This window comes from Macaca fascicularis, chromosome 5 (genome assembly GCF_037993035.2).
Source record: "Macaca fascicularis isolate 582-1 chromosome 5, T2T-MFA8v1.1".
NCBI lineage: Eukaryota > Metazoa > Chordata > Mammalia > Primates > Cercopithecidae > Macaca > Macaca fascicularis.
The window spans coordinates 120,518,643-120,543,061 of NC_088379.1; the positions used below are offsets into that span (position 1 = coordinate 120,518,643).

General features: G+C 35.2%; 1 protein-coding gene across 3 annotated transcripts in view; it reads right to left on the reverse strand.

Moving 5' to 3' along the window:
- The window catches only part of NDST4 (N-deacetylase and N-sulfotransferase 4), a 291,849-nt gene that overhangs the window by 141,506 nt on the left and 125,924 nt on the right, over nt 1–24,419 (reverse strand). For 2 of the 3 annotated variants that reach the window (XM_005555785.5, XM_045392807.3), the window contains 2 exons: nt 9,643–9,730; nt 1,782–1,936 (listed from right to left, as the gene is read on the reverse strand). In XM_005555785.5, coding sequence (XP_005555842.3) covers nt 1,782–1,936; nt 9,643–9,730 — 243 coding nt within the window. The remainder of the gene's footprint in view (nt 1–1,781; nt 1,937–9,642; nt 9,731–24,419) is intronic. The other variant, XM_074040976.1, reaches the window with a different exon arrangement.

A 24,419-nucleotide genomic window follows, 5' to 3' on the forward strand; every position in this document is an offset into this window, starting at 1 on the left:
TGTGATTGTATGCCCACTGGGTGAAGATGTGAGAATGTACATCTGAGCATTTTTCTAGGGAAAATGTTTCTGTCTTTAGTTAGATTCTTAAAGGAATACATGGCTTAATTAATGTCTAGAGCAGAGATAGGCAAACTTTTTCTTGGTAAAGGTTGAGATAAAAATATTTTAGGCTTTGTGGACCACAGGATATCTTTTGCAACCACTCAACTCTGCCATTGAAATGTGAAAGCAGCTGCAGGCAATTCATAAAGGAAGGAGTGTGCCTGTGTTCCAACAACATTTTATTTATGAACATTTAAATATAAATTTTATATGATTTTTATGTGCCACAAAATATCACTGTTCCTTTTGTTGTTTACCTTTGATTTGAATTATTAAGAAACGTTTTTTAAAAGGCTTTCTTAGTTCAGGGATCATAAAAAGCAAAGGTCATAATTTTCCTGCCCCTATTCTAGAGCAAGTGATTCTTAGTGTAGAATCACGGGGATCATCTGGGAAGTTTCTGAAATGCAAATTGTCAGCCCTCTCTGCAGATCTACCGAATCAGAAACTCAAAGGACGAAGCAGTCTGTGTTTTAGAAGTCTTCTAGGTGCAACAGATCACACTAAAATATGAGAGCCACTGGTCTAGAGTCATGGCTCCAAACATTCAACTCATTCATTTCTTCCTTCATTCTTGCAACAAATGATTTTTTAAACTATTATTTAAAAAATAGCTCAGGACTGTGTGCAGGTTTATGAAATAGACACAGTGTGTCATGGAGTTTCAGTGTACAGATTCTTTTGTCACCCGAGCGATAAGCATAGTATCAGATAGGTAGTTTTTCCATTCTCTCCCTCCGCACTCAAGCAGGCTCCAGGGTCTAGTGTTCCCTTCTTTGCGTCCATGTGTACTCAGTGTTTAGCTCATACTCATAAGTGCCAACATGCAGTGTCTGCTTTTCTGTTTCTGTGTCAGTTTGCTTAGGATTATGGCCTCCAGCCCTGTCCATGTTGCTGCAAAGGATATAATCACATTCTTTCTATGGCTGCATAGTGTTCCATGGTGTATTTGGACCACATTTTCTTTATCCAATCTACTGTTGATAGGCATTTCGGTTGATTCCATGACTTTGCTCTCGTGAATAGCTCTGTGATGAACATGAGTGTGCATCTTTATGGTGGAAGAATTTATACTTCTTTGGCATATACCTAATAATGGGATTGCTCAATTAAATGGTACTTCTGTTTTACGTTCTTTGAGAAATTGCCACACTGCTTTCCACAATGGCTATACTAATTTACATTTCCACCAGCAGGGTATAAGTGTTCTCTTTTCCTCTGTAACCTTGCCAACATCTGTTGTTTATGACTTTTTAATAACAGTTATTCTGACTGGAATGAGATGGTATCTCCTTGTGGTTTTGATTTGTATTTCTCTAATGATTACTGATGTTGAGCAATACATTATTTTTGAATGGTTAATTATATTGCACCACAAATGAAAGTTGTACTATTTTTTTGTCTTCATAGATACAAGAATAGTCATCTCATAAAATAGGAGTTGAAAGCCTCCTAAAAATAACTTACTTTTTGAAATATATTTTCTACATAATCACATGATGGCCCTATACATATATACACATGCCTGAAACAAAATATCACTAAGTTATATGTACCCTCAATACATGTGATGCACCCTGATATTGTATTTTATTCTCTTTCTATCACTGATTTTACACTTCCACCACAAGATCACAACTTATAGCTCAAAAGATACCACAATAAAATGTGCTCACCAGTGCAAATTCCTTGTTGAGAATCATCTGCTCTACTAAAGATGACTCATTGTGGAAGAGGTGGGGCTGCATGTGGCTCCACATGTGAGGAAACCACCAGAACTCATCCACAGACCGAAGTAAAAGGTCATCTCCTTCATCTTCCTCTTCAGTCCCTATAAAACACCAAGTTAAAAACAGCTTTAGTGAAAATATCTTACTATCCTAAAGGTTATTTTTGGCAGATTTGTGTTATTTTTCATGCTGCTAATACATATATCCTATTCTGTGGACTTTTAAAATCAGAATAAAAGACCACAGTCTAAATTGAATCAAAGGCAAGGGGACTTGGGATTAGGATGGGGTGGGTAGGCGTGGCTGGAGCAGGTTATTCGTTTTAGAATTTAAGGGTATTTTATACCCTAACATATATTTTATACCCTTACATGTATTTTATACCCTTATATTTTAAGGGTAATTTTCAAATAATTGAAAATAAATTTTAACTCATAAAATCTGTTATTTTTTTCAGATTAAATAAATATCATATGCTTGTTAAAGAAATGTGGAAAGCACAGACAAGTAGTATGTAAAGTCCAAAAAGAAACACAAAAACAACCAAAAAACCTGTAAGACCATCTTCTACAGCTAACCAGTAAAAACATTTCTGTATTATTTTCAAAAATCTTTTTCTACTTATATTTTAAAAGTTCAGCTCTTGCTGTATTAATATTTTTGCATGCTTATGTTTTTCACTTAATGTTATACATATCAAATTTCCCATTTTAATATAAATATTTCATAAAAACTAAACAATGGATTTGATAACTGTTTATAATATAAACGTGACTTGAGAATTTAAAACTAGTATTACTTTCTCTTCTTCTTTTGAGAAAATTTGTTAACAGCACCCAATACATAGGAAATAAAACCAAAAAACATTGTTATGCCACAGTTAAGAAAAAAAAAACCTTACTTCTAAGAGAATTAATTATATTGCAGCTATCCAAGAATATCCACAAATGAAATGATAGGGTTTTCGTATGATTTTGTACAATTTTACTATATATAGCTCAATTTACAAATGTTGTGAATGAATCAATAATATAAGAATTAATTCCTGCTTGCTCTCTTACTTAACTATACAAGTAAAGTAAAACAATAAGTCCTGGCTTATACTGTGGAGGTGTATTATTTGCTTTACTCTTTCATAAAAGAGTTTTTTTTTTTTTTTTTTTTTTTTTTTTTTTTTTTTTTTTTTTTTTTTTTTGAGACGGAGTCTCGCTCTGTCACCCAGGCTGGAGTGCAGTGGCGCGATCTCCACTCACTGCAAGCTCCGCCTCCCGGGTTCACGCCATTCTCCTGCCTCAGCCTCCCGAGTAGCTGGGACTAAAGGCGCCCGCCACCGCGCCCGGCTAATTTTTGTATTTTTTTGTGGAGACGGGGTTTCACCGTGTTAGCCAGGATGGTCTCGATCTCCTGACCTCGTGATCCACCGGTCTCGGCCTCCCAAAGTGCTGGGATTACAGGCAAAAGAGTATGTGTTACAGATGGGGGTTTGATTTTTTTTTTTTTTTTTTTTTTTTTTTTTACTTAAATGCAGGGAATAAATATTAAAGATGGTTATAAGGGTTTTCTCTGAATGTTCCGTGTGTGTGTCCTAAAACAAAGATTTCCATGGTGATGAAAGTAGTACCATGAAAGGATTAAAGCATGTATTTGGTGTCATTCAGTACTTGGAGCAGAGTCCCTAGTTTTGCTACTTAATTAACTATGTGATCTCAGACAAGTTAACTTCTCCAGATCTTAGTTCCCTGATTTAAAATGGGATTATAAATACCTATGTTACAGGGTCTTAGTGAAGAGCTGATGAGATCAATTCATTAAAGCACTTAATATTGTGACTTGCAAATAGTAAGCACTTTTCAAATATTAGGATCTCCTTAAAAATTCCATCTATTGCTTTATACTTGCAGCGTTTTGAATTTACATGTGTTCACACTGTTTTAGAAACTTTGCCTGCCTAAATTATAAATTTCTTAAAGGCAGGTACTGAATCCCTTTACCTTGTACTGTAACATGCCACTTCCCCAAAGCAGTGAATAAATGAATAATTTAATTTAGTCTATATTTAACAAAGGCAGTGGATTTAGCAGCTTCACATAACCACCAAAGTATATGGCGACTTATTTCTTTTATGTATATTCACTGTTGCTGGAATACAGTTCGTAATTCATAATCTTCAAAAGGTATAAGGACCTTCAGGTTTAATTAGGGTTTTGGCACCTTCGATGCTACTACACAGAGTAAAGAAATTCTATTTCTATCAGAAATTTAGAAAGTAATGAAGTCCTATAATTAAGATGAGCAGAAGAATTCTTAATTTTTGTTGTTAGCTAACAGTGTTAGTATTACAGACTCATAATTCATTGACTTTTGTTAATATATTAAGAATATAAAAAAAGGATGGGTTTGTGTCCTTTGTAGGGACATGGATGCAGCTGGAAACCACCATTCTCAGCAAACTATCGCAAGAACAGAAAACCAAACACTGCATATTCTCACTCATAGGTGGGAATTGAGCAATGAGAACTCTTGGACACAGGAAGGGGAACATCACACACTGGGGCCTATTGTGGGGTCCGGGGAGTGGAGAGGGATAGCATTAGGAGATATACCTAATGTAAATTATGAGTTAATGGGTGCAGCACACCAACATGGCACATGTATACATATGTAACAAACCTGCGTGTTGTGCACATGTACCCTAGAACATAAAGTATGATAAAAAAGAAGAAGAAGAAGAAGAAAACAAAACCACAGACACCTCATCTGGCACTTAAGAGACTGTGCTCAACGTATGTTTATTGCATCACTGTTCACAATAGCAAAGACTGGGAACCAACCCAAATGTCCACCAATGATAGATAGGATAAAGAAAATGTGGCACATATACACCATGGAATAATATGCAGCCATAAAAAAGGATGAGTTCATGTCCTTTTCTGGGACATGGACGAAGCTGGAAACCATCGTTCTCAGCAAACTATCACAAGAACAGAAAACCAAACACCGCATGTTCTCACTCACAAGTGGGAGTTGAACAATGAGAACACATGGACACAGGGAGGGGAATATCACACACCAGGGCCTGTCGGGGGTGAGGGGCAAGCGGAGGGATAGCATTAGGAGAAATATCTAATGTAGATGACGGGTTGATGGGTCCAGCAAACCACCACATCACTTGTGTATACCTGTGTAACAAACCTACATGTTCTGCACGTGTATCCCAGAATTTAAAGTATAATTAAAAAAAAAAAAAAAGAGAGAAGAGACTGTGCTCTATGCTCCCCCCTAAAAAAAGAATATGAAATATTAAAATTCAAATGAGTAAAATTTTATCACTTCCTCAGATGAGGTGTTTATATTAACGATGTTTCATGTTTCTCATGGTTATATTTTAGCAAACTGAGACATAGATTAGAAAGAGTTACATTATATCACATATGATGAAAGAATTGATAGTTCTCCCACCCTCCTGGAATTATCTTGTTGTGCTTTGAATACAGAATGTTTGAAAAATGCTTCCATACATTTTAAACTCTGCTGATCATTACTGCATGTGGCAGGAAGCACATAATGCACACTTGACCAGGTAGGAGGTCAATTATTCAGTTTAAAGAAAATTTTGTGGACTATTGATAGAAACAGATGCATGGCTGATCATAAAATCTTAGCAATTTTTATATTAGAGGTTATGTTAATTTATAAACACCCTCAAAAAGTCTGAGAGTAACGTTTAAAACTTTCCTTTTGTTTGCATCATGGATTAATTTTTGTCAGCTTTTCTCTCGTTTTATGCTGGTCATATAATTCAAAGCCACATGAGGCAAACCTTTGACACTGAAAACAGCTTAATAAAAAATATGATACTAAGCCATACTGAGGGACAGCAGCAGAATCTCAAATGATTTTAAATCCAACTAGATGAAAGTATTACATTTTGGACTTTCTGTAAACATTTATTTTTCTGTACCTGATATATACTTAAATTATACGTGGAACTATCATTTACAGTTTATATGTGACCAGATTAGCACAACTTAGAGACCATTAAAATATCTGTGCTCAAATTAAACCTTTCACTTCTAATCTGATCTAGATCCTGGTCTAGACAATTATTAATGGAAAGATATATTTTGTTCTTATTAAATTTATTTTTTTTATATTTCCTGATTAACAATGAATAAAAAATGTTTTAATTCAGAAGTAAAATACATGAAGAGTTTGTTTCTTTACTATCACTTTTGGAGAATCTGTGTTGTGAGATAAAAGTATGCTTCTAAAATTTCTTTAAGTCTGCCAAAATAAGAATAATTTAGCAAGATCTATAGGTTAATTTCCTTAAAAGTACAGTTATTACATTAAAATAAGATATATATAATTTTAGTGTATGTATTTTCTCTTTTGTAAAATTTCTACTTTATATTTGTGTAATTTGTATAAAATATTATAATTTCTAAATGGTGAGATATTTTCTAATTTTCCTTGTACATTGAACCTGGTATGGTTCCATATATGTGGACATAGAATAAAGCACTTTTAAATATTACATTAAATATAAAGAACTGTGGGATGATAAACATTGATTAAAAGCTACCTATAGTTCCAAAATTAGAAAATAGTGCCATATGAATTGTCTACTATTTACTTTTTGATAATATTTGAATGTTATATGAAAATAATTTTAAAATTAATAATAATAAACATTTACATAGCACTTGTAACATGCTAGGCATTCCCCCTAATAAAAGAGATATTATTATCCCCATTGGGTAGATATATAAACTGAGGCACAGAAAATTTAAGTAAACCGTATTCAAATAGCTGGCAAAATGTCAGAATCTGGATTTGAACATAAAGTTTATTACCAGTATCTGGTCTTTCAACTAATGCTCTATACAGAAAAGCAAAACAAACAAACAAACAAACAAAATCACAAAAGGGGAAAGAATCTAACACTTTACTTACTGTCATACTTGAAAGTTAATGATTTTATAGAAAATGCTATTTTTTCATAAAATAATATCTCATGGAAAAGACCAATGTTAATTCAGTTTGCAAACATTACTCATGAATTAATTATTGATAAGGTCATATTTAATTCCAAAGAACAGCAATGATTGTCACCAAAAATCGTGTCCTTCGCAAAGTACAGTGGGTAACTCCTTTTTCAAAGAAGCCACCTGAATACTATAATGTCTCCATTTCTCAATTAAGCTTTTGTTATGCAATTCTATTCAAGCTCTAAATATTTCCAGACTAAGATATTTCATTCTCAACTCCATGCTTTTATTTATTTTTTTCCATTTAATCCGCACTATGTCCTTCCTCTTTCAATTTGGCACCTGTGGGTGAATGACTTTAGGAAAAGCTTAGTGGTACGCCCTTTGGGGTGAGATTGTTTTTAGCATGTGAAGGACAGAGAAACTGAACAGGAAAGAATACATGAGAAATACAAATAAGTGAAGCAGTCTAAGAAATGCAGAATCAATCATTATTACACTGGGCATATGTGATTAAATGTCTTCAAAACAATGAGGCTCATCCATCAGCATCCTCACGCATTGGGAAATCAGATCATTAGAGAACAGAGACAATCAATCCGACAAGGCCATCTCCTCACGGTTACACATCACAGCCAAGTGCACAGATAAGAAATGCACCTCCTTGATTTGCAATTGTTTTTTCTATAATGTGAAATTTCCATATAGAAATGTGACAAGATAGGAATGAGACACGTCTTCCTGATATCTGAAAGGGTATCACTGTTTTGTAACTCAGCTCCAGAAGAAACTTTGATATCCCTAAGTGCATTAATAAGTATTCAATATAATTATGATGGTGCTTGAAATACATTATAGGGGCATTTCAATGATCCTACAAATGAAGTAAATATGTCAATTAAATAAAAATGACATATTTATGTGAAATAAATTAAACTTCTAAAATTTATAAATTTATAAATATTGCTTATTCTCTAAAGTGTACTATCACCACAGTATTACAGCACAAACTATTCTATTATTTTTGTTATACTGGTTCCAACACAACGAGTCAATAATGTCTGCTTAAAAGATATAATTAAAATACATCTTTCTTTTTTGCTGTTTTTCTTCAATAACTACGCCTGTGATACTGACTAGTGTGTTGCTCATTTCCCAGTGGTTGTGTACTCTGTGCATGTTCAGTGTTTTAAAGAAGAAATGGGAAGTGGTATAACCTCTGTCAACATTGACTTTGCAAATGTCTGGCACATTTAATAGGTCTGAGTATGAAAAGTAAATAAAAACTGAGGCAGTTATCCAGGTACATTTCAGCCAAAAGAATGACTTTACTTAACAATCTACAGCTATTTAAGACAAAATAGTATTGCGTGTGAACTCCAAATAATCCCATAATTTTTCCTCTTGCATGAGTAGACATAGCCTTTAAAGCTATCTGCTTTATAACTTGACAGTCAGAGCTTCTTCGGTCTCAAATCATTTCTTGAGGGAGCTTTTGAAAAAGATTTACAAAACCATGTCTATTTTCAAAATTGTAAGCTGAAATTGCTTTGCCTGTGCAGATATGATGACCCAAATCTCTTTCTGTAAAATATCCTTTTAAGATATGCAACCATTTGATTTATCAACTGGCATACATACTAATTTTCCTTCTATTACTTTAAGCAGATTTACATGTTTCAAAGCAGGAAAAAAAAAGCATCACGGAAAAGCCAATAAGACATTGTTATTTCAATATTCTAACAAACCATATTGAGCTTTTACATTAAAAAGCCTCATTTAGTAAACAAGATGTTTATGAAAACTAAAGACTACCTTTGAATAGAATATTTTAATGAGTCAATAAATTGCATACATGCATACAGAATAAATACTGTGAAATGTTTTCTCAAAGACGCTGTGAAACAACAGTGCAAAGTTCTAAACAAAGCATTTAGTTCACAGCATGGATGCACAAATAGAAGCAGATTACAGGTATTCCCCTAATACAGGCCCCAACACATAGTTTAGTACTCTTTTTGTCAAAGACAAACGATTTTATTAACATAGTTTTCTCTAAAATGGTACCAGTTATTTCAATGCAACTATTCAGAAAATAAAAGTCAGCATTTTGGAGGTGAGGGTAGGTAAATAAGTAAGGAATATCAGAACACAGTAGCACATGAATAACAATCACATTTTGAGAATTTATTGAGAGGGTGAGACTGCACAGAAGTACAGTTGTGGCTGGATAGAGATGGAAAGAAATACAAGTCTAATTGTGATGGTTTTAGTCTATGTTAGGCCAAATTAGTGGTAATATTGTTTTAGGGAAAAAATCCTGCAAGGGAAGGTAAACTAACAAGATGACCCTTAGAGTCTATTACGTTTCATTGAGACCATAAAGTTTCTCTCTATCATCAGATGTTTTCCAAAGGAAAATAATATGTACAAAAGTATCTATCACATCAACTATTTGATGATTTAAAAATTCTGTCGATTATTATTATTAGTATTTTAATTATCATTATTACTATGCCTTCTACCCATACTGTGCTGAGAAACAAGATGCACAGTCATACTCAGTACAGTGCTTATGCTTTCTATTTTTAAAAAAATGAGTTGAAAACATCAATTCTCTTTCTCTTTTGCCCTTGATTTTAACAGTATTTGCCAAAGTAAATATGCTCATTGATTTTGGATTTGGCTACTCAAATAATGTGCCCAAGTTTTTCCCATAATCAATCTGGCGAATCTATTTCTACCACTTATGGATCATTCAAAATTTTATTTCCTATTTATATGTAGCTGCCTGAGAACACAAAGCTCCTTCTTACCTGTGTGGTAAAACTTCCCTGAAAATCCAAGGTTGAAGGTAAAATTTGCAACCTGAGTGCGCAGTAAATTTTGAGTCTCTAGTAATGCCTGAAATAAATAAGAAATTAACATGATTTTAGAAAAATGAATATGAAGTTTTGGGATGCCTCTTTTGCAAATGTGTATGCATGAGTAAAACAAAATGATATGAGCTTTCTTGTTTTTGATGGGTACTGTTATGTAGTATTCATATTTCAGGTATTGTAATGATTATTGTCATTACTTTTATTGAAGGTCACCATATTATGAACCAGCTAAGTCCTAAGCACATTGTGCATTGCTGAGAGGCAATTGTCCAACTCCACAGCACTGAAATCATTTTTCGTTTCTGTGTGAGACACTTCTTGAACTTTGGATTATTGTATTTCCTTTATGTGATGAAAATGTTTCAGAATTGTTGAATGCAGACAAGTCCTGTTTTCTTGGGAAGCAATAGGAGGAGAACTTTTGTTTGAACTGCAATTTAGTATTGTTTTAATTTAACTGGGCTACCATTCTCATCATGTTTAAAGGCATAATTATTAAATTGAAAGTTTGGGTTTTACCTTACAAACTAAAGAGCAATGTATATTTTATAGGACATTGCTTGCAAATCTAATTATGAAAAAGGGAAGAACACGTAAAAATAGATACCCTTTTTTGTTACTAATTCCATAACAGAAATTCTCTAAATGTGACAAACATTTCCCTAGGTTTTAGATTTGGAATTATACTATATTAAAGTCTGGTTTGTGGACAGGAGAATAACACATTGCTAATAACGACACATCATTAGTTACGTAAATTTGTTGCCAATCCTTTCACCGCCATTACTCCTGTGTCAAAATATGTAGCATAATTCAGAACTCTTATATCCTTGGGCTTTTTAGTTTGCTTACTGGTCTGCATATTGATTCAGAATGCTTTTTCTATTTTTAATGAATTTTTAAATAGGACATACTTTGTTCTGATTAAAATGAGAAGCTAATTTCAAAAGAGAGATATTAATAAGACTGATTTTTGATTACTCCTATCCATCTGTTAAGGAGACTAAGGAGTCAGAGGTTTAAACAATTTTTTTTTCCACTAGTCGTGGTGGCTAAGCATTTGCTTCAAAGACTTGTGAACCTAACTCTTTATTCCTTTACAGTGAAAGGAGTCTCCTGCACATTAGTTTGATTTTTAAAAATGACTAAGTAACTAAAATGTTGATAAAATATATAGTCAATGGTTATCCAAGACCACAATTAGACTGGGTGTTATCATGTTCAACCTTATTAAATATTATTAACTAAGTAGATGAAGGCAAAAATAGAACCACTAGCTTAACTCAGTTCTACAAAATATTAAAATATATTTCTCAGAGAGATTAAACTAAATATTAAAAACAGTTGAGATAAAAAGTGTATTGAACTAGTTGAACATATTGGTGAAACCTTTGGAATACAGCCATAAAATAAGAACATTATGCATTATTTCCCTTAGTGAGTTCCCTTTTCTGACTTTTTTTGGCTGTATTCCATGCATAATTTCTGAGTCTCCTTATCTTGATTTGTAAAAAAATTTCTCCCATTTGCTATTCCCCTCACCACTCCAATTTCATCCACTTAGCTTTCTTCCTCTAAGTTCTTGAAGTCATTCATTTTTCCGCATTTATGTATCTGTGAAATGGGGTACTTTTGAATACTTATTTTATACTATTATTATGAGAATTACATTGGATAAGGGATGCAAATTGTTTAGCTAAGTGTCTGGCAAGTAGCATGAGCCTAATAAATACTATTGCTGACAACTGAGTCTATCATTCTCACTCCATCAGTTAGGTACCCTTGGTGCCTCCAACACACATTGCTATTTCCTTCAATCACCATGTACTCTGGTTAAACTTAACTATCTCCCACCTCCTACATTTCCCCACGCCATTTCTCTCTGTATTCTCTTTACCTAGAAAGCCTCCCCAGCTCCCAATCCCATTTCCCAAATCCCACCCACTCTTTATATCTCCACCCAAATGCCAACTTTTTGTATAAAGCCTCCTCTAGTACATCAAAGTAGATTTCTAAATTATTTTCTTAAGACTTGCATCATTTCTGACTTTATTGCATCCATGCTGTATCTTATGATTTCCTCTAGTCTATGCACCTGAAGTTCCACCAAACCTTACTCATTTTCATGTATCTCGTTACTGGTTTTTTTTTTTTTTTTTTTTGCATTTAATAACATGAGATACATGAAAATGAGTAAGGTTTGATGTATTCAAAGTATAATAAACGTACATACTAATACGTAGCAATAATTGGATTAGTTTCATTTATTTTTAGTTTTAAATTTTTATCAGTAACATTTTTCCAATGGTAATATGATAAACATAGTTCATGGGCCATACCACAAGATGATATCAGAACAATATAGATAGAATCTAGCATTTCACCAGGATGTTTTATAACACAGGTGTTTTATAGCCTTGTGTCATAGATCTCCAAAGCAAGTTCAGAGAGGCAAAGGCAGACGGGAGGCTAGTTAGCTATATGAAGAACTTAACCAACCTTTTCACTGTTGAAAAAAAAATAGAGTTGTCTAGTCATGGCCTCCTAACATGTAGTCTGGATTAATGAGGTAGTAAAAAGGACAAATACTATTAAAAAAAAAAAAAAAAAAAAAAGCAAATCTGAAGAAGTTTTCAAGCCTGCCTTGTTTAGTACAAGCAAATGTTCTTTAGTTTTCAAACTTCAGAGAAGTTTTCATGCTTTTCAATGACAAAGGAAGAGAGAAAAAAATAACAATAAATAATGATTCAAACTAAAAAAAATCAGAAATAAATTTAAAAGAGAAAAGTGCTAAACCGTACAAATTAAGAAGAAAAGTAGAAAGAAGAAAGAATTCAAATACAGGAAAAATGTAAAATGTCAGAAGAAATATTAGGGCAATAATAATATGGATATAAATTTAAGAATACATTAAGTATAAATTTAACTTATTCTTTTAAAACCCCTTAATGTTTAAAACCCCTTATTTTGGAAAAACTTGTTAATGAGCTAGAAATAGAGTGTCTCAATTTAGAATACATATAAAATAGTAAAGCTCAGGAAATACACTTTTTTTCTACCTGAATATTTTGTGTGGGAACTTTGGCTTTTGAAAATATATAATAAAATATGGCTGGGCGCGACGGCTCATGACTGTAATCAATCTCAGCACTTTGGGAGGCTGAGGCAGGTGGATCACTTGAGGTCAGAAGTTCAGGATCAGCCTGGCCAACATGGTGAAATCCCTTCTCTACTAATAATACAAAAAGTAGATGGACGTGGTGGTGCATGCCTGTAATCCCAGGCACTCGGGAGGCTGAGGCAGGAGAATCACTTAAACCTGGGAGGTGGAGGTTGCAGTTAGCCGATGTTGCCCCATAGCACTCCAGCCTGGGAGACAAGAGCAAAACTCCATCTCAAAAAATAAATAAATAAATAAAATAAAATAAAATAAAAATAATAAAATGTGTATATAGTTTTGACAATATACATTATTTATTTAATAGTTTGCATGACATAACAAGCAAGATAAATGACTGAAATTTTTTCTTTTACTGTTTATGAAGAACTCACTATGTAAGTTGATTGTATATTAAAGAGAATAAATATGTAACTTACTTATAAAAATGAATAGTTTATTACTTTAATAAACATTACTTCCATTAATTCAATATCCTCCTAATAAATTTCTCAGTATTGAAGAAAGCAAGTCTAGGCTGATTGTGGTGGCTCATGCCTATATTACTAGCACTTTGGGGAGGCTGAACTGAGAGGATTGCTTGAGCTCAGGAGTCAAAGCCAGCCTGGGCAACATGATGCAACTCCTTCTCTACAAAAAAATATAAAAATTAGCCTGGCATGGTGGGGTGTGCAATGTGCCTGTAGTCTCAACTACTTTCAAGGTGAGAGGATCACTTTAGCCACAGAGGTTGAGACTGCAGTGAGCCATGTTCATGCCACTCCACTTTGACTGACAAAGTGAGAGAAAGAGAGGAAGGAAGGAAGGAAGGAAGGAAGGAAGGAAGGAAGGAAGGAAGGAAGGAAGGAAGGAAGGAAGGAAAAAGAAAGAGAGTCCAACTTTGCCCCTATATAGCTACATACTGTTTGATAAAGCAGCAATGGTATTCAAACTTTATCGTGTGTACAATTTTCTAGAGAAAATTGATAAAATTGTCAATTCTGGGGCCCACTTTAGGAAATGTGCTTTTGTCTGTCATAATGCCTAGAAATGTGCACTTCATCATATACTCCAGCTGGTTCTAATAAATGTCAAGCAATTACTTTCAAGTTGCCCACATGAAATGAATCACCAGCATGCTTGTAAAGTATCTACTCCCAGGCTTATCCTCTGGGGATTCTGAATTGGAAACTATAAAATGAAAACTAAAAATCTGTTTTTAACAGTGATTTTTACAGTTTTAATCTGGAGATTATCACCATTAGGATACTAGTGTCCTAATAATATTGTTAGTATATTATTTATATTAATTTCAAGGTGTTATGCATATTTCTTAAACCATTCTGATACTAGGTTGTTACTCTCAGGCTAACCCTTTCTCTAAGTGTACCTAATAAGTCATGTGCATATTCACATTCTGATACAGTATTTGATATGGTTCGGCTCTGGGTCCCAACCCAAATCTCATGTCAAATTGTAATTCCCACATGTTGAAAGTGGGGCTTGGTGGGAGGTGATTGGATCCTGAGGGTGGTTTCTAATGGTTTAGCACCATCTCCCTAGTGCTGTCTCATGACAGAGTTCTCATGGGATCTAGTTGTTTCAAAGTGTGGGGCACTTGCCCCCAACACACTCGGTCCCTTCCTGTGAGTCAATTAAACTTCTTTTCTTTATAAATGATTCAGTCTCAGGTATGTCTTTATAGCAGTGTGAGAATGGACTAATACAGAAAATTGGTATTGGGAGTGGGGCACTGCCATAATGACACCTGAAAATGTGGAAGCAACTTTGGAACTGGGTAATGGGCAGAGGATGGAACAGTTTGAAGGGTTCAGAAGAAGACAGGAAGATGTGGGAATGGTTGGAACTTCCTAGAGACTTGTTGAATGGTTGTGACCAAAATGCTGATAGCGATATGGACAATGAGGTCAGGCTGAGGTGGTCTCAGATGGACATGGGGAACTTATTGGGAACTAGAGCAAAGGTCACTCTTGCTATGCTTTAGCAAAGAGACTGGAGGTATTTTGCCCCTGCTCTAAAAATCTGTGAAACTTTTAACTTGGGAGAGATGATTAAGGAGATCCGGCAGAGGAAATTTCTAAGTAGCAAAGTGTTGAAGATACGACCTGGCCCTTCCTAAAAGCCTAATTCATTTGCATAAAGAAAGAGATTGTCTGAAATGGGAACTTATATTTAAAAAGGAAGCAGAGCATAAAAGTTTGAAAAAATTGCAGCCTGACCATATGGTAGAAAAGAAAAATCCATTTTCTAGGGAGGAATTCAAGCCCCAGCCAGCTGCAAATACTTGCGTAAGTCAAGAGGAGCCAAATGTTAATAGCCAAGACAATGGAAAAAGTGTCTCTAGGGCATTTCAGAGACCTTCACAGCAGCCCCTCCCATCACAGACCCAGAGGCCTCAGAGAGAAAAAGTGGTTTCTTGGGCCAAGTTCATGGCCCAGCTTCTCTGTGCAGCCTGGGGGCCCAGCTTCTCTGTGCAGCCTGGGGATACGGTGCCCTGCATCCCAGTCACTCAAGTTCTGGGCATGGCTAAAAGGGGCCAAGGTACAGCTCACGTTGTGACTTCAGAGGGTGCAAGCTCCAAGCCTTGGTGGCTTCCACGTGGTGTTGGGCCTGCAGGTGGGAAGGAGGTAAGAGTTGAGATTTGGGAACCTTCACCTAGATTTCAGAGGATGTACTGAAATGCCTGGATATTCAGGCAAAATATGCTGCAGGGGCAGAGCCCTCATGGAGAATTTCTACCAGGGCAGTGCAGAGGGGAAATGTGGGGTTGAAATACCCACACCGAATCCCCACTGGGTCACTGCCTAGTGGAGCTGTGAGAAGAGGGAGACCATCCACCAGACCACAGAATGGCAAATCCACTGACCAGCTTGCACTGTGTGCCTGGAACGTGCAAACTGTCAATGCCAACCTGTGAAAGCAGCCATGGGGGCTGTACCCTGCAAAGCCACAGGGCAGAGTTGCCCAAGGCCTTGGGAGTCCACCCCTTGCATCAGCGTGTTCTGGATGTGAGACCTGAAGTCAAAGAAGATTATTTTGTAGTTTTAGGATTTAATGACTGCCCTGCTGTGTTTCAGACTTGCATAGGGCCTGCAGCCCCTTTGTTTTGGTCAATTTCTCCTATTTGGAATGGGAGCATTTACCAAATGCCTTTACCTGCATTGTATCTTGGAAGTAACTCACTTGTTTTTGATTTTACAGGCTCATAGGCAGAAGGAACTTAATTTGTCTCAGATGATAATTTGGACTTGGACTTTTGGGTTAATGCTGGAATGAGTTAAGACTTAGGGGAACTGTTGGGAAGGCATGACTGTATTTTGAAATGTGAGAAGGACATGAGATTTGGGAGGGGCCAGGGGCAGAATGGTATGGTTGGGCTCTGTGTCCCCACCCAAATCTCATGTCAAATTATAATCCCCACATGTGGTATGTGGGGCCTGGTTGGAGGGGATTGGATCATGAGGGTGGTCTCTAATGGTATAGCACTATCCCCCGAGTGCTGTCTTGTGAAAGAGTTCTCACAAGTCTAGTTGTTTAAAAGTGTGTGGCACTTTCCCTTGCACTCTTTCTTTCTTCCTCCTCTCACCAAGTAAGATGTGCCTTGCTTTCCCTTTGCCTTCCACCATGATTTTAAGTTTCCTGAGGTCTTCCCAGCCATGTAGAACTGTGAGTGAATTAAACTTCTCTCTTCTAAATTATTCAGTCTTGGATATGTCTTTATAGCCGTGTGAGAACAAACTAATACAATCTTTTTAAAATTAATTAGTTAATTAATTTATTTATTGAGACAGAGTCTCACTCTGGTTGATGGAGTTGCCCAGGCTGGAGTACGGTGGCATGACTTTGGCTCACTGCAAATTCCGCCTCCCAGGTCCAACTGATTTTTCTGCCTCAGCCTGAGTAGCTGGGACTACAGGCACCCACCACCAGGCCAGGCTAGTTTTTGTATTTTTAGTAGAGATGGGCTTTCACCATATTGGCCAGGCTGGTCTCGAACTCCTGACCTTGTGATCCACCTGCATCAGCATCCCAAAGTGCTGGGATTACAGGCATGACCAATGGCACCAGGCCTAATACAGTCTTATATTTTCAAAATTTCAAAACAGCTACCTCAGAGTGATAGTGTTTGTTTCATACGGTCTTTTATTGTACTTAATAGTTCAATTAAAAAGATATCTTATTTATCTTAACTAGATTCTGATATGGGAATCAGAAGAGATAACTTATATTTATAATTTCCAGGTAAAAAATATTGCTTTATGGAAAGATTAAATAGTCCACCCAGATATCACAAGAAGAAGGCCAAAATTGACCGTGCTTGCCTTAAAACTCAGTCTAACCTTAGTAACCTCATGTTCCAATATAGCAAGTTTGTGTGTATCTACCTCGATAAAATGGAGTTGGGATTCCATAAACTTCTGCACACTCTTTGTCAATGTACAAATGAAGATGAATAGAGCTGACCCAGGATGAAAATATGAAGCATTGGAAATTTTCGTTTTATAGCTCTACCTTTCTTCTTACTCATCTCAATCTCATTTCTTTCTTTCTTTTTTTTTTTTTTTTTTTTTTTTGATAAACTGTTACTGTCACTCAAGGAGGAATGTATACACTAACAAAATACTTATACCAACATACCAAATTTTCTACGTAATTTCATGTTAAACGGTTTAGCTCAGATTGTGAAATGGATAAGTTAATTAATTAAAAATGAGTGAATGCCTCTGATAACAATATTGAACAAGTGTAAGGATATTTATGGAGAGAAAGGTTGAACCGTAGGGATCCTACTTCTGAAATCACACTCAATCTGAAAAAAACCTAGTGAGCCAAAGAACAGCTTGACGTTTCAGAGCAATTTTTTCTTTCCTCTTTCAACCCATCCATCACTTGAGTATTTCATTGCCATTTTTCTTTTTTGGTCTGTCTCCAGGAAGACAGGAATCTAAAAGCTCACTCTCTTTGGGCACTCTTCCCTCCTTTTGCCATCATTCATTCATTCAAACAATATTAATTGGACTGCTATGTTTTAGGTACTCTTCTAGGTACTCAGGATAGAGTGGAGAATGGCAAAAATAATATCTAATATTATCAAGCTTTCGCTATGTGTTAGGTGATGAGAAACATTCTATTTATTTAAATCTTCCAATGATCTTTTTATTAATCCTATCTTACAACTGGAAAAAATAATGCACAGAGAGGCTACATAATTTAAGCTAGGTATGGAGTTAGAAAGTACCTGATAAACAAAACTGGTAAGTTTTCTGTCTTTTGATGGAACCTACATTCTTTTTAGGCACACGGGGGATACACATAACAAATCAATCAAATAATTGTTTAATTACAAATTGTTACTAGTGTTGCAAAATTAATTTTAGTACCTTGCTATTATTGAAAGAAACACAGAGTATCTATGTTTCAACAGGGTAGACAATGAGATCAGTAAAGTCCACCCTGGAAAAGTGGCAGGCCATTTTGTTGGTGCATGGAAAATAACAGACCAGTTATGCCTAAAATGGGACCTGGGGAGTCTGCTCCAAACAAAGAGAACAATGAGAACAGATCTTAGGGTCAGAAAAGAACTTAGTGTCGTTACTTTCAAAACTTTGTTACACAGGATTGGAGGGTAAGTTTCAGGAACTAACTGCACACAAAATGTATATATATGGGTAAGGGTACTGATCTCATTGCATAAGGAGTATTTTTTGAATACTGGAAGTTTAAACATTGATACTGATTAAACATAATAGCAAAGAAAATTAAAAAATTAAAAATTGACTTGACCTTATAAAATAATATTAAATCAAGTCACGTATGTGAAGAGTTTGCATTTTCTGCCTGATTATCAAAGAACACAATGAAGGTTATATAAATCATTAAGTTGAAGTGTGTTCATAGTGTTGTAAATTATATTTTATTGCATCAGCAAAACACTCCATGTGTCTTTGACCCCCTTCCTAGTAGATGTGAGTGGATGTGTCTTGTCCCCTAAACGTTGTTACTGGAGAGTGTCCTGGGCATCTCCTTTCCACAGAATTATAAGCCACTGATTTTAGTCCATTCTGAAAGTGTGTGAGACGAGCTTCTGCTTCAGTATTCTGATTGGCACTCTGGCTCTCTTCCTGAGATCAGAACATTTCCTTAAGAATGGTGAAATACTGTTCAGTTCTTATGAGTTCTAATCTCTCTTTCAATTGCATCTTATTTCAGTTCATGAAGATCATCTCAAACTATGACTGTGTCCTGCACTCTTTTCTTCTGGTTTCTATGTTTCCCATCCTCTACTGAATTGATTGGAATTTTGAATCAAGTAAGTATGTTTGAATCAAATGTGATCTCATTATGACCCTTCAAATGGTATCATTTAGGGCATTGGCATTTTTGTTTATAATTTAGTTCCTCTAAGCCTGGCATCCAATTATATATATTTTTAATATACTATTCCTATAAGCTCTTGCTCTCAAGTCTCCATTACAACTTACAAATTTTTTTTTGTCTTATAAAAAGATAAATATATATTTTAACTTCAGAGGTCATTGTTTGTGTGGCATAATTATTTCCTTAAAAGTTTCTTATAAGATAATAACAAAAATGATTTGTATTTCCTAAAGCCAAAGTATTTAAATATGTCATAGAACCAGTTAGAATGGCGATCATTAAAAAGTCAGGAAACAACAGGTGCTGGAGAGGATGTGGAGAAATAGGAACACTTTTACACTGTTGGTGGGATTGTAAACTAGTTCAACCATTATGGAAAACAGTATGGCGATTCCTCAAGGATCTAGAACTAGATGTACCATATGACCCAGCCATCCCATTACTGGGTATATACCCAAAGGATTATAAATTATGCTGCTATAAAGACACATGCACACGTATGTTTATTGCAGCACTATTCACAATAGCAAAGACTTGGAATCAACCCAAATGTCCATCAGTGACAGATTGGATTAAGAAAATGTGGCACATATACACCATGGAATACTATGCAGCCATCAAAAAGGATGAGTTTGTGTCCTTTGTAGGGACATGGATGCAGCTGGAAACCATCATTCTTAGCAAACTATCACAAGAACAGAAAACCAAACACCGCATGTTCTCACTCATAGGTGGGAACTGAACAATGAGATCACTTGGACTCAGGAAGGGGAACATCACACACCGGGGCCTATCATGGGGAGGGGGGAGGGGGGAGGGATTGCATTGGGAGTTATACCTGATGTAAATGATGAGTTGATGGGTGCAGCACACCAACATGGCACAAGTATACATATGTAACAAACCTGCACGTTATGCACATGTACCCTACAACTTAAAGTATAATAATAAAAAAAAAATATGTCTTAGAGTAATAGTAGGGTAGAACTCAAACTAGTTAGGATTTCTTTGAAAATAGCGGAATGAATCCATTAGTCAGTCATTTTAACCTCACTGACTTAGAAATGGCTTTAGGAATAGTATGAAATAAAATAGCCAAAACTAACATACATACATATGTACGATAAAAACAAAATAATAAAGTCAAAATCTTTTTTGGGTCAGAGTGGGAGACAAGGAGTTTATAACACAAAATATTCCCAAGAATTATCAGAAAGGATGTGAGAACTCGGTCCAAGTCCTCTTTGCATTTGCTTGGAACTTTAAAATGTAACTTGAATCCCTCTGCAAAATCCTGGCTTTTGTGTTGGAAGGCCAGCTTAATGGAGACACTTTGTATTGCATGTGGAAGCTCCAGAGCAGGTACAGATTTGGTTACCACTGTCAGAAACGGCTTAAGATCTGCAGAATGTGGATGTTTGAGCCACCTTCTTTTTCAAGTCATCATGAAAGATTTCACTGTGTAAAAAGAGACAACCAATGAAAGAGAAATATTTACCACAGACAAGTGATAAGCCAAACTATGATCCATGGGTCGCTATAAATTTGGGTCTATAAAATTTAATGTCTGTGAAAAAATAATTGCGTCTTCAAAATGTTTAGGAAACAGTCTGTATCATACACCACTAGAGAGGGTCTCAGCCCACGTTAACATACTGAAGTCCTTCGGTAGGAAAATCTTGCACTTAATGTATCTTATCTTTTACCTCAAATAATCAGCCAGAAACACCCACCTCCACTTGCCTGAGTTTGCAATTTGCTTATTCAGGAAAAAACATAAAGTGAATGGCTAATCATGGGAAAGTAGAGATGTCTTTTGGGGTCATGGCCTCCTCTATTGAATATAGTTTCCTACTTATTATGCAATGCAAATGAAAAATGTAATAGCTGTGATTTTATATGAAATGTGATTCTGAATATGCATGCAGTCAAATAATCACATTAACTCTCTGCAAGTGATCTGTACAAAGGCGTGTTTTTCCATTATTCCAGGATTTGCTATCCTTAAAGAGCTTCAGATAAAGATAAATTCCTTTAGATTATGGAATTCTGAAAATATATTTAGAATTAACAATTATAATGCTGATAAATACTATGGTATATTTCTTGGAGCATCTTATTCTTGCTGAGAAATTATGAAAAACAACTATTAAGCTAATGAAAACAACTTTTAAGTTGTTAATGAAATGTGGATTAATTCAAATTTTCATGATCAATTTCATAAACTTTTTGAAATTTTTCATGATATATAGTTGCATATTTTGTAAGCACACAGATACATACATCTTTAAATGTGTACCCTCAAAACCACTTTCAAAGACTGAATATCAAATTATGAGTCAGTTTACATACACTTGAGGCATTAAGTCTTATTTACTTTTTAAGCTCAAACATACTAGAATTTTCTCAGTGCACTGCCAGTAGGATAAAGATATCTATTTTTAGGTTTTGTAATAAATATGAAAACCATTATCATTCATATAGGACCATAATTGGTTACAGAAACTAGACGGAAAAATATATACTAAAATCCATGGTATAGCAAAATATTTTAAGATGGATTTTCCTTTACTCAGCAGATAAATCTTTTTCTTCTGGAAAGTCTCTCCCTTTGATAAAAAAAAGTTTCAAAAATAAAAACTCCTGTGAAGTCTGGTTGTCACCTCCTTGACTCAGACCTATTTAAAGCCTAATTATGATGCACATTTATAACAAAGCAAGTGACATAATCTAATAAACACCTACTAGTCTACCAAGTGATTTTGTGTCGATGAAGGGAAACTAGTGAGACACTCACGAAAGAGAAGAGCAAAACCAAAAATGCATGTATGGTAACATTTTCCGGTACAGCTCTCATTTCCCAACAAGAGACTGCAACAGTATGATTATTTTCTGTATGAATGGTATCCTTTGGAGTTCTGTGACTGACATCTTTCACATTATTTCTTTAATAAAGATATTTTGGTGTTATTTGAGTGAACTACATTGCTGTGCTTACCTATTCTTTTTTTTTTTTTTGAGTTTTCTTTTTTTTTTTTTTTAATTATACTTTAAGTTCTGCGGTACATGTGCATAACGTGCAGGTTTGTTACAGATGTATACTTGTGCCATGTTGGTGTGCTGCACCCATCAACTCGTCAGCACCCATCAACTCGTCGTTGACATCAGGTATAACTCCCAATGCAATCCCTCCCCCCTCCCCCCCATAATAGGCCCCGGTGTGTGATGTTCCCCTTCCTGAGTCCAAGTGATCTCATTGTTCAGTTCCCACTTATGAGTGAGAACATGCGGTGTTTGGTTTTCTGTTTTCGCAATAGTTTGCTGAGAATGGTGGTTTCCAGCTGCATCCATGTCCCTACAAAGGATACAAACTCATCCTTTTTTATAGCTGCATAGTATTCCATGGTGTATATGTGCCACATTTTCTTAATCCAGTCTGTCACTGATGGACATTTGGGTTGATTCCAAGTCTTTGCTGTTGTGAATAGTGCTGCAATGAACATACGTGTGCATGTGTCTTTATAGCAGCATGATTTATAATCCTTTGGGTATATACCCAGTAATGGGATGGCTGGGTCATATGGTACTTCTAGTTCTAGATCCTTGAGGAATTGCCATACTGTTTTCCATAATGGTTGGACTAGTTTACAATCCCACCAACAGTGTAAAAGTGTTCCTATTTCTATTCAAGAAATATTTAAGCAGCTAATATAGTCCAGCTGTCATAGGTGCCGGAGATTCAGTTTTGAATGAAACAAACATTTATTTGGTTTGGAGTTTATATTTCAGTGGGTGACACAAACAATAAACAAATAAATTACTAATACATTGCAGCTGAATGTGTGGGAAACCTTTGCAGTGTTTTGAGCAGATAAATAATGTTCATGATTTATACCTTAAATATTTGGCCACCGTATGAAGAATTGCCTGGGTCAGGACAGGAGAAGAATGGAAGAGGAAAACATGTGGAGGAGAAAAACAGCCAATTGAGAAATGAGGTCTTGGGAGTTTGTAGTAAAGTAGGAAGAAAATGGTCAGATTTGGGATGTAGTTTGAAGATAAAGTTTCTAGAACTCTTAATATCGAATGATACCTTAAATGCAGGTTGTGAAAGAATTGAATGTAGCATGTGATGACTTCTGATTTGTTCCCACACTTTATGTATCAGATGAACATTGTTTGCAAAGTTCCAGCTACCTTTATTCTTCAGTAAAGAAGCATCTCTTCAAAACCCCTATCTAGCCTTTAGTGAGTTGACATCATTGGCATAAACCAGGTGTTCTTAATCTATGACATTTTTGACACTTCCAATTTTTTTTTGATGTCTGCATTTTCGTGAGAGCTCAAGAAGTGAGGAAGAGAAGCAATTGTGTTCCAATATTTTGAAGAAAAGATGATAGAATGAGTAATCAAGCAAAATAACTATACTAATTCTTTTAAAATTTGAGAAGCATAGTAGGTTCATTGTGGAGGAAATATCAAATTGAAACAAATTTCTATTTTTACATAAGGAATCTAAAACAATGAAGAATAAAAAGCATATTATTACCAGTACTTTTATTCCATTCACTGAATTATTGACATAAAACTCTTAATTATGATTTTACTAACTATAGCACATTTAATATTATAAAAAGTCACAAAGTATTCAAATTTATGCATACGACATTCTTTATACTTGTGTAAATGAAGTATAGTAGCTCTTTTAAATATGCTCTTAAGGAATCCCTTGACCAAAAGATATTTTATAAACTACAAGGATGTTTTATTAACTGATTCTTTAGTTTGACATTGCAAATATCTCTTATCTAGGGCCAGCAGTGAGATAAAAGTCTGTTAAAAAAAATCTTACATCCCACATTATTTTACATTAATCACTAGAATTACCTTTAGAAATTTTTGAGTGATCTTTATTTTTCCTAATTGTTGCATATATCAAGCAAGAACCGATATATTTCTACAGTATCTTTGTTAATAATTAATATATCTCACATTTACATAATACACTTTTTGGGGCAATTTCTGTGGTAACATTTCATGGCTAATAGGAAGTAATTTGCTTTTCTTTATTAAGTGCATTAAAACTTTATGCCCCAGACATCGTTGACGGTAAACATTTGATTCTGCTCAAATTTAATGCACCGAGGCATTTCGC